At 33.8% G+C, this 12,605-nt stretch overlaps 1 protein-coding gene across 1 annotated transcript; it reads left to right on the top strand.

The window, feature by feature from the left end:
* Positions 1-264: 264 nt before the first annotated feature.
* Positions 265-9,867, top strand: gsc (goosecoid). Its single transcript, XM_007232124.4, has 3 exons — positions 265-755; positions 4,000-4,259; positions 6,165-9,867. Exons 1-3 carry the CDS (start codon positions 455-457, stop codon positions 6,312-6,314), a joined length of 711 nt encoding a protein of 236 aa, XP_007232186.1. The 5' UTR covers positions 265-454; the 3' UTR covers positions 6,315-9,867.
* The last annotated feature ends 2,738 nt before the right edge of the window (positions 9,868-12,605 follow it).

The following is a 12,605-nucleotide window of genomic DNA, read 5'->3' on the forward strand; positions in this document are numbered from 1 at the left end:
TAATCCATAATCGCAGATCTGCATTATTAATCTGAGACCGATTTTGAACCCCACGGATTATTTTAATGAAATTAGCGGTGAATACACACAGATCCGCGCGCTAAAGCCGGAGCAGCCCGGGAGGAGATGGGGAAGTGATGGGAAGTGGCGCAGCTGATGCGGAGGAAAAAAGGAGGGGAAGAAAAAGCTCGAGCCTTCAGTGACGTCATAAAAAACTTCAGGCCGGTATAAAACCCAGGAGGAACTTCTCAGGGGCTCGTGAGAGACTGTTCTTCTTGCTGTACCGCAGAGCTCCGGAGGTCCTGTTCACTACTTTTTTCAACCGCTATGAGGAGAGTCATTGACCGCCGCGCGGATATTTAATCGGACTCTTTGGACCGGTATAAGTGGGCCGACCCCTCGCCCTCTCTCTCCCCCAGCTCTGAGCTCTTTTCCCCGGCTTGTCCTGCCTGTGATGCCCGCGGGGATGTTTAGTATCGACAGTATTCTGGCGGGGAGACCCAGCTGTAAGGACCCCGCACTGCTCCACCGCAGCGCACCGCTGGTCTTCTCCAACCTGACGGACTCGCTGTACTCCGCAGCCGACTATAACGGACTCTACTCGCCTACCGGAGCCGCAGCCCCGAGCCTGCAGCCGGTCAGCGGGGCCCGGCTCGGTTACAACGGCTACTGCTACGGGCAGCTACACGTACAGGGACCGAGTGGCCCAGCGTGCTGTAGCGCCATGCCCACCCAGTGCCCGTGCATTCCCACAGGTAGGTTCATGCAACATCCATCAGTCTGATTTTAGATATGCATGTTCTTAATGTCGCGCGCGCGCAAAAAAAATAAATAATAATTAATTGTATAAATTTGAAAGTTATTTAGAAATGTAAAAAAATACTAGAAATATGAAAAAGACTAGATTGAAACAGAAATGCCTCAAAATGACCCGGAATTAAATCTTTTTACGCTAACAATTATTGAAATATTTTTTTTTTAAGATTTTGGATTTTTCAATTCAATTCAACTCAAATTTTATTTGTCACATACATAGTAAATCACAGTACGACCTGCAGTGAAATGCATGGAACGACAGTCTGCTCACAGAACATTACTAAAGCTGAATTAAACTTTAAACTTTTAAACTGCAATTTCAAAGTGCAAAAATGTAAATGTGCAAAATGTCATGGTAAAAAGAATAAGTTACTTAGATTTACAATGCAAAAACCTGCAATCAACAAAACATATGAACAAAGGTAATTTAAACAAAATAAATATGTTTGTCTATTGAAACAGTGGTTTAAATTATGTATTAACCTAATGTAATACATTCATAAAATACCGTAAATACTAAAACACTACAAAGTTAAAGAGTAACTTTATTATAAAGTTGTTTGTGTCATTTCTATTTTAATTTGAAATATACGTAAATTCTTCTTATTTTTCACTTTAAAACACGCCGAAATGCGCCTTCCTGTTCTCTTGTCCGTTTCTTTACTTAACGTATTTTGCACTAGAACGAAACTCTTGAAATTATTTCTACTGTATAAAACAAATAGCCTAATAAACATGCAGATGTGCACCCTTAATATGAGTGCCCTAAAAGGCACAAGCACACACGCGTACATATATATGAAATCACGCAAATAACACGTTGAAAAAATTGTCAACTTATTTAATATTTATACTAATTATTTAATATACATTGCATGATGAATACAGAAAATAGCTTTTAATGAAACAAAAACTTTGTCGAGTATTGCCAATTCAAACACAAGTGATATTGTTTATAATACATTATTTCTTTATTTATTTCTTTACATTATTATACATTATATATATAAAAACTAACCGCTAAATGCTATGTCATATGCATAATTTTTATTATAATAAATCACTTATGCTATTTTTAATGATGGTTATTATTTCTATCTCCTATTTACCTTTCTATGTAGTTCACCGTCCAATTAACATTCTGTAGGGGCAACATACATGTAATACTGAATAATGTATTCTACGCATAACATTGATCAAACTTACAAAGAACCACAGACAGCACTTTTATTACTGTAATTTCTGTTTTTTTTTATTAATCTTTGTCTTTATCGCAATGCCTATTACACAAAAAAATGTGTAAAACTTTTTTTCTCTGAGGCAAATCTGTCACGTCAAGTGTGTATATATATAGGATTTTTTTAAAGACTTCACTAATTTTAGAGAAAGGTGTATTAATAATGCAATCACATACTTTTTTATATAATATATTTACATTTATATTTTACATTTATGGCATACTGCATACGCTGTTTAGTTAAATGTAATCTTTCAGCCCGTGTTAAGAGTCTCCAGTCGTAAACAGAAGAGCCAGATTTAAAGAGACACCAAACAGAGATAAGACATTAAGTCATTACAATAACAATGCATTTAATTAGTGCAAGAGACCACGAACAATAAGAGCCCACAGCTAAAGGGTTGGCTATCAGGTTGGAGTGGATTATAGACATGTAGGCCCGTGTAAGGCATTTATTAGGCGTTTAAAAATCATTTTTTCAGCAGAAATAAAATACATTTTAACGTTGTCATTGGAAAATATTTGATTTTAAGTGATTTTTGAGCATTTCTTTTCAGGCCATTCATCATGACTTTTGAACACCTTGTAAAGAACAACTGTCAGATTCGCTTTTAGTGGAATGAAAAATCTGAAAAAATTAAACTCTTAAAATTTATGGTTTGCGCGAGAGAAACGCTTTAGCCCTTTCAGACCCTGTGTGCATTGCAATGGACAACATCTCTCTTTTTCTGTGTATTCTTGCACACAGATTGAGACCTGTTGTGCACCAGAACAGACATATATCAGTCAGTCAAACAGCTGTTTAGCCCCACCTACTGCATTGGACAAATTAAAGTCTGCCGACATGAAGTAAAGCATGAAAGCATCCCAGCAAATGAGGCAGAGTAAACACTGTTTATAAATTTAGAGAGATTGTGAGATTAAAAAGAAAAGTTGCAATGAACGTAAAACTACAAATAATGTATTTGACTGTTATTTATTTATTCATTTATTATTTTATTTATTTATTTATTTGTTGAACCTTTTTGAGTGCCCTATAGACAGAAAGTGCATTGTTATATAATTTTCATCACTGGAACATAAATCATGTCTAAAAACGCCTTAAGAAACAGTCTAAATGAACCCAGAGCGACCAGGTTATTACGTAACTGTGCATTACCATTGCAGATGCTGTGTGTTGAGCAGTAAGTTCCACCTGAGCAGGCGCATTAGAACAAAAAAGTCTTATAAATGTATTTTTGTGTGTATTTTTTTAATATTGCACTTGGTTTGCTGTTTGTATTGCGTACGCTATCCTTGGCAACCCAATGACTTACTTTGCGAGTTTGCACAACGAGGGGATGATTTTCACAGGATAATTTACAGGATATTGTTAAATATAATCTACAAAAGTATTTTTTTAAAGAAAAGTATTAACTCTATATAGGCATTGCCAAAATAAATAATTCTGCAAAGTCTCTCTGTCTCTCGCTAATCCTCTTCTTATTTGACATGTTATTACATGCGCTTTTTACTTAAAATTAACTTTTTATTCACAGTTTATCTCTACTTTGTGTTTGAGTTTAGTAAATGCTCGGAAATGCTCCAGCTTTTTTTCACGTCCACTGCATGTTAAAATTATTTTAGTGAGTGTTCTTTTTCTGTTTTATACTAAGCAAATAGCGTTCGTTGATCACTAGATTTGTAGATTATAAATAAAGATAATGATGATAAAAAAACAAGAAGAAGAGAGATAAAACGATATATTCTATTCCAGTGTATATTATGTAATGTATATTCTATATTTTTAGCAGTTTACCTTTACAATGGGTTCGAGTTTATTAAATACTCGAAAATCGATGGAAATTAAAAGAAGAAGAAGAGAGATAAAACGATATATTCTATTCCAGTCTTTCCTTGGCTTTTTTCAGCATGTTCTCAGTATGGTTCCTGTTCTGTATTTAAAGGCTACGACAGCAGCGGATCGGTGCTGATGTCTCCAGTGCCCCATCAGATGGTGTCCTACCTGAACATGGGCTCGCTCTCGCGCACGGACCTCCACCTGCTCAGCCAGCTGCAGTGCAGGCGCAAGCGGCGCCACCGCACCATCTTCACGGACGAACAGCTGGACGCCCTGGAGCGGCTCTTTCAGGAGACCAAATACCCGGATGTAGGGGCACGAGAGCAGCTAGCACGGAAGGTGCACCTGCGCGAGGAGAAGGTCGAGGTGAGTGTGTGGATTATATTTGTGTTCATATTTCTGTTTTGTTTTAAAGCACAATCAGACAAAAAAAATGCAAAAGGCGCACAAATAATTATTAGCAATTATGCCATGCTCTAGTGTCATAAACTTTATTATTATTATTATTATTATTATTATTATTATTATTATTATTATTATTATTATTAATAAACCATACGGCAAGCAGATATATTGCAATATATCGATTGCAAATATTTAACATATATTTAAATATATTTAATTATTTTCTCCCACACTTACACACTATACGTCCAAACGTTTGTGCACGCCTCTTCAATTGAAAGCATTCAGGTCCTTTAGCTTGCACGCATTGCTGACACAAATGTGCAAATGCACACAGAGATACAGCTTGTCTAGTCCATGTAGAGAATTAATGCCAAAAGCTTAAGACGCTCTGGAGGAGATGGGCATGAGCCTATTGGCTCCATCCAATACTTTTGAGAAAAACTGGGGATGAGGTGGGGTAATCCAACATCCAAAACCTCCCCAACATTTATCTTGTCATTGAAAGCAATCAAATTCTCACAGAAATGCTCAACAACCTAGTCGAAAGCCTTTAAATAAACAGTAGAGGTCCCAGTTCCAATCCTTTTTTCCAGATATTTGTTACGTATTGACATACTGTATATTACAAATATTATTTAAATATTTAAATGTGGAACGTATATATTATCCATAGCATTTATTTATTTAACAAACACAGAAACTTATAGAAACTCGAAAAAAACGTTGTGAAAAACGATTTTCTACGGGAAAACAAAGAATAAAAGTTAAAGTATGTGTGTATATCTAAGCGTTCACCTACCATAAATATATTACTTATTAAACTGTATAAATTCAGTTTTTGTGAAGTGAAATTCCAGTCCTTTTTTCAAATATTTATTACGTATTGACATATATTGGCAAATATTATTTAAATATTTAAATGTGGAACGTAAATTTTAGCCATAACATTTATTTATTTAATTAATTAACAATATTTGACATAACTCGTCAAAAAAAGTTGTAAAAAAACGGCACATTTATACGGGAACCAAAGAATAGAAGTCAAAGTAATATTTATATATCTGAGCTTTTACCTACCTTGTATGTATTACATATTAAACTGTATAAATGCCTTATATAATATTAAAAATAATGTATAGATTCCCAGCTGGCATTTCAATGTTGAACCAACGTTGAATCAACATTAATGTTATGGTTGAATCAACGTTGGATTTTGTGTTGATTTTTTAAATTTGATATGGCAACTTTAATAAACCATAACTTACTGAAATTAGAAAGTCCGATACTTAAAAGTGTTAACAAAAGTGTTACCCACCACTGATTCAACATCTGAATTTAAAAACACTAAAACAGTAAAACTATTAGAACATGAACATAATGATAAATTAAAAAGCAGTTACTGCAAATAGAAGTAAAACACGTTTTCATTCGTTTTCATTTCCTCTATCCAACCAATTATATAATGACGAAATGTAAAATGCTAATTCAAAAGACAGAAGGTTGAGGACATTATTTAGATTTAACTTAAAATTTCAACGTTTGCACAAACATTTAACATCAAATGTTAATTCAATGTTGTTTCAACGTTGAAACAACAGGCATAAATTTACTCATATTTCAACCACATGTAAACGTTGAAGGTCGGTTATGTGCCACCTGGGTATTTAATAAAAAAACGCTGCCTTCCACTTAAGGTTATAGGACGTTTTCTTTCCTTTAATAAATCTGCGCACAGCGCAAAACACGCGCTTATGGGTATATATTATATATATATATAAGATTCCCGCGTATTGTAAAAAGGTTTTTAGCTAAATGTAAAACTCAGTCACACGTATTGACCCCGATCCTGTATTTCCCGCTCAGGTTTGGTTCAAAAACAGACGAGCGAAATGGAGAAGGCAGAAAAGATCGTCGTCTGAGGAATCAGAAAACCCCCAGAAATGGAACAAACCCACCAAAACAGCCACAGAGAAACCCGAGGAGAACAAAAGCGACGCGGACTCGGACAGCTGATAAACCCGGCTCTTTTATTTCTCTTGCACAGACAGCAGTCCGGACTTGTACATGCTGTAAATGTAAATGTGAACTGAAGTCGAGCTCGTGTTTTGTCAAGCTGTTGCACAGATGTATAGGAAATCTTTGTTTCTTTTATCCTTGATATTGTTATTTATATTAATTTAAATTTTACACAGAAAAAAGAAACTCAACAACATACTTTGGTCTCGTCATATGAATATTAAATATTATATCGCGTCAAAGTTATTATTATTTTTTTTTGGGGGGGGGGGATAAAATACGAAATCTGTTAAAAAGATGTCTTTGGTAAAATCTATGTGTGTGTGTTTGTAAAGTGGTGAGTTCGGATAAAAAAATAGATTTTTAAAAAACGGTCCAACAAATCAAATCAATTTAAAATCGGATGTATTTTTTTATTCAGACGGAGACTACTTCTAGGGTTTTCAATTAATAGGAAAACGCGTATATATTAAGCGATATTTTAAAGCTTTCTTGATTTTCTCAACTCAACCCACAGAAGCAATCAGGGTCAGGTGTAAAGTCATCTTAATGCAGCTGTTAAATAATTTTTATTCTAAATTTAATTGAACTGTAATTGCAATCACTAAATTGGAAGAACACGCCCTTATAAGAAAAAAAATATAGCAGGACGCTTAATTAACATAAATATTTCAAATTTCCCGTGATGTGGTCTTGGTGAACAAAGTTAGGTCCAACATTAGGTCAGTGTACATCGATCTCAAGTACATACGTTTTAAAATTCCCGATTTCAGTCTTCTTTCCGATTTCTTAATTATTAAACCAATTGGCTGGACTTTTTTAAATAAGATGTAGGCTTATTTATGCTTAAATACAACGAAACAAAACACGCTAAACGAACAAAATGTTTGTTTTGAGAAAGTGCGCATTCGCTGCGTCTCTTTAAACGCTTTAAACGCCTTTTATTGGGGATGAATGTGAAATAGCGCTGGACCATTGATATGCATAAACTCAGGCTAAATCTCAAGTCAATCTTCTTCATATGTAGTGCACTAGAAAGGTTATAGAACTAGGATTTTTGCATCTAAATTGAGTTTGCATTCAGCTATTTGATTGTGCTGGACGAAAAAAGCCAGGATGTCAGAACTGGAAGTTCATTACAAATATTAATAAACGATAAAACGCGTTTTTTTGTGTGTAGAAAGATTGCTCATTGAAACGTTAATGGGTTGTTTACAAAAAACAACGTTAAAAAAATCTACCTCTTTCTTTTAAGAGTTTTTAGAGTGTAGTGCACTATATAGGGAAAATGATGCATTTGAGACACGTTCCTAATAAACTGGTGGGTTTTTAAAAATCACTGCATATTAGTCTTTACCAAAACAGCTGATGGTTCCTCCCCTCTCTGTGTAATCATTTCGGAGAGGGATGCTAAAGAGACCTACGGTGTAAAATGGACTTCTGTTGTAGTAAAACATGATAAAAAGTACTTACCTTTGATGAATAGCACACCTCCGCTCTCCTACAGCGTTCGAGATCCAGACATTTTAACAGTTTGTCCAAACACCCTTCAGACTGGGTGACACGGGGCATAATTTACCCTGATAAATCACTTTTTACACAGGTATCCAGCTCAAAGTAGCTCCACACCTCCTTGCTAGAATCCGGAGAGCCCTGACATTTAAAACCAGGTATTAATAACTGGAGAAGCTTATTAAAAAACACTTTTTACATCTCCTAACCCTAGCTTCCGCTCTGAGCGCCGCCATCACTGTACTGATGAGTACATGAGTCTATGTATATATATATATATATGTCTATAACATTATCAGTACAAATATGGCGGTGCTTAGAGCTGAAACTAGCATTATGGGATGTAAACAGTGTTTTTTAATAAGCTTCTTGTGCTCTTTTTAAGTTATCAATGCCTCGTTTTAAATGTCAGGGCTCTCCGGATTCTAGCAAGGAGGTGTGGAGCTTCTTTGAGCTGGATAACGGTTTAAAAAGTGATTTATCAGGGTAAATTATGCCCCGTATCACCCAGTCTGAAGGGAGTTTGGACAAACTGTTAAAATTTCTGGATCTCTGAACGCTGTGGGAGAACGAAGGTGTGCTATTCATCAAAGGTAAGTACTTTTTATCATGTTTTACTACAACAAAAGTACATTTTACACAGTTCTCCTTTAAGTTAAAAGAAAGAAAATACCTTAAATTGATTGCATATTTAGATCAACAATGGTTGTAGGGTAGATAATTGGGCTATAAATTTAAGTATATTGCATAAATGATTAGTCTATAATAAAGTCTCTGGGTATGAACTCTTCTCCTTACAGACTGAGACCTGATTGAGTCTTAGTGTACTGCAAAATAAAAAAAAATTAAATAAATAAAAAACAAATTAAAAAAATAAATAAAAATGTAAAAAAAAAATAAAAATAAAAATAAAAAAATCTGGTTATGATGCCCAACAGCATCTCAACATACATTTAAAACCCTTGAGTCTCCTCTGAATATCCACTACCCCACAGCACTGTCCCTCCAGATGTATTTTTTTTTTAAGTTGGATTAGACGGTCCTTCTAAAGCACTGTGCAGAATATTATTTGTATTTTAATATGGCAATATCTCAACATCATCAACATCATAACTGTGGCTGTGATGTTCATGAACATTGGTGAGTGTGTATGTGGATGTGTGTGTGAGTGTGTGTATGGAAAATGATGAAAATGATAATTAATAAATGTTGTTCAGTTACACAAAAAAATTGCAACGTGTTTATGAGGAAAAAATATTATAATAATTAATACATGCACCACACTGTCATAATTAACCAATTCCTCTTTATAAAATATAGACTTTTCACCTTTTAATAGTTTTAATCTGTGTATTATGCTATATATGAATTAAAATAATTAAATAATCAGCACTGACAGTGTTACACTAGTAGCAAAGGGTTATATAATAATATATTATATACTACAGCGTTCGAGATCCAGAAATTCACTAATTCACTAAATTCACTCCAGACAATCACTATTATGATAATTTATTAACATTTAATAAACAGTTTTATTCCAACGTAATGTCACGTTTGGGAAAATCCAGGCATAATTAAGCTACAGCAGAAAAAATATATATATTTTTGGCACCTAAATTGAGATGCATTCAGCTATTTGATTGTGCTGGAAGCAAAAAAGCCAGGATGTCAGAACTGGAAGTTCATTACAAATATTTATAAATGATAAAACACGTTCTTTTTGTGTGTAGAAAGATTGCTCATTGAAACGTTAATGGGTTGTTTACCTCTTTCTTTTAAGAGTTTTTAGAGTGTAGTGCACTATATAGGGAAAATGATGCATTTGAGACACGTTCCTAATAAACTGGTGGGTTTTAAAAATCACTGCATATTAGTCTTTAAGCAAACAGCTGATGATTCCTCCCCTCTCTGTGTAATCATTTCGGAGAGGGATGCTAAAGGAGACCTACGGTGTAAAATGGACTTTTGTTGTAGTAAAACATGATAAAAAGTACTTATCTTTGATGAATAGCACACCTCCGTTCTCCTACAGCGTTCAGAGATCCAGAAATTCACTAATTCACTAAATTCACTCCAGACAATCACTATTATGATAATTTATTAACATTTAATAAACAGTTTTATTCCAACGTAATGTCACGTTTGGGAAAATCCAGGCATAATTAAGCTACAGCAGAAAAAATATATATATTTTATATGTGGAACATATATGTCACTCATATGTCAACATATATCGGCAGCTGCTGTCCTTCTCCATTTTTATGTGATTTATTTATTACTTTGACATAAAGTAAATTTTGCAGTTTATCCTTTTGTTGTGTTCAAATGTCCACTGAAATTATCATAGAAAGACTCAAAGGCTAAGATATTACATTGATAAAAAATAAAATAAAATAAAAAAATAAAAAAATATTTTTAATGTTTAGTGAAAGTCTATGTAAAAAGATTTTAGGTCATATATATGTAGTCATATATATATATATACACTGTAAACCCAGAAGTTGTTTGAACTCAAATAAATTAAGTCTGGTTTACACAAAATTGGAGATTTCTAAACAATACTCAACTTTTTTGAGTTGTGGGCACATATATACATTAAAACTGAGATCTTTGAGTTGAACCAACTTATAATAACTGAGTTTAGTCTGTTGCCATTAACAGCTTCTTTTCCATTGGCTTCTGCCACAATCTATTTGCATACTGGGTGTGTCCAACAGTTACTGACACTCACCATCAGTGTGTAGTGATTCACCCGGGGCTACCTTAGGTAAACTTGTAGATCACAGATTATGATTAAATACTTGCTCTCTGTGTTGTAGGCTGTAGAACAAGCCTCATTTACTGAGCTGCAGTAACTCTGTGTTCTCGCTGTGCTCTCAGTACTTTTAGTTGTTTACTGTTTTCTTTCATCTACTTTTCTATGTGTATTTAAAACAAATAGTTGAATGAAACCAGAAAGAAGACTAAATACAAGTTCAGGAAAATATTAATTTTAAATATGTTTGTGTATGTATTTGTTAAGTTCACTGTACTTAAAAAATATTTTACATGAACTTAAAATTTATTAGGTAATCGGTTACGACAAAAGTTTTGAGTTCAGTCAACTTATCGGGTTTTACAGTGTATATATTAAGTCATATACACAAAATATAAAGATCAAATTTTAAATTATGAAAAAAGCAAAAATTACCCTGTCACAGTGTGTTTATATATAAGACCACTTAAAATTTGTTTCTTTGATTTTGTCAAATTAGAACCAAGCTGAACTGCTTGTATTTTTGCACCAGGAGTAAAGCAGCATAAAGTTATCCAAAAGCAGTGTGTAAGACTGGTGGAGGAGAACATGATTAAAACTTGAATATGAACTTGTATATATAAAAATACGATACTAAATGTTCAACAAAAAATATTCTATTTTATAAATATTAATTTTGAATTATTTATATTAGTCTATTATTTTTTTCTAAACATAAAAACATTTTAATGTCAAAAAATGGAGACGATATACTAAAGCTCAGGGTCCAGTTTCCAAGATACATCTTGGTATTAAAACATCTTAACAAACAGCGAAATACTCTATACCTAACAATCATCTTGGTGCTAATACATATATATATATATATATATATATATATATATATATATATATATATATATATATATATATATATATATATATATACGTATATATATATATATATATATATACGTATATATATATATATACTAAACTAATAACACTAATAACTAATAATAGTTTAACACGTATCCATGACCAACTTCAGCAGTCAACCTTTACATGTATCTACTGTACAAAGTGAAGAACTGATCACAGAGCTGAACTTTCCACTAAGTTTAGCAGCAGTACGGAGGGATGGAGTGCAAAACAAATGGTACACTCAATAACCGGGGTCATTTTAAAACTGTGTGTGTGTTTGTGTTTGGCTGGGCTGTATTGGTATTTAGATCCTTATGGGGAAAATGTCAGAGAGTTGTTTGATTGGGGGGACGCTTGGTTGCTCTCTGAAATAAAAAAAATACACACAAGAGATTGCACAATTATATATATTTTTTGTGCCATAAATTACTGTGATAAACAATATCATTGTTGATTTAACCCTTAAGATAGATAGATAGTATGTTAGCTAACTCGCCACTAATGTTAGCTAGCTCTCCGCTAACCTATCTGTGGTAACGTTAGCTAGCTTGCTTTAGCTAGCTAAAGTTAGTATGTTAGCTAGCTCACTGCCAAAATTAGTATGTTATCTAGCTCGCCGCTAAAGTTACTATGTTAGCTCGCTCTTGGCTAACCTTAGTTCTATGTGTGGTAAAGTTAGCTAGCTTGCTTTAGCTAGCTAAAGTTAGTATGTTAGCTAGCTCTTGGCTAACCTTAGTTCTGTCCCTGGATTAGATGTTTATGATGGGCCACTGTGTTTTCCCACCGGCACTAAACGCACCATCTGAAAATGTAATACAGTACAGTAATTACAGTAAATTAAAGGTAAATTAATATAAAGTAATTAATTACCCATATTTTAATTTAAGACATTTTAAGGTTTTTTAAGGACCTGCAGGAACCCTGAATCAAAAGACTAACACACACTAATTCACAAACAAATACAAAAAGTGGGAATTGGGGGGGTGGACTCTATATGTAAACACATGCACTGCCTATGGAGACTCGTCAAAAAAATGATGTAATGAAAATCACTAAACGAATAAAGTCTCTAAGAGTTTCTCAGCGTTTCTGAATTCGGGTCTCCTGGCAGGAGC

This window comes from Astyanax mexicanus, chromosome 14, assembly GCF_023375975.1.
Source record: "Astyanax mexicanus isolate ESR-SI-001 chromosome 14, AstMex3_surface, whole genome shotgun sequence".
In the NCBI taxonomy this organism is placed as follows: Eukaryota; Metazoa; Chordata; class Actinopteri; order Characiformes; family Acestrorhamphidae; genus Astyanax; species Astyanax mexicanus.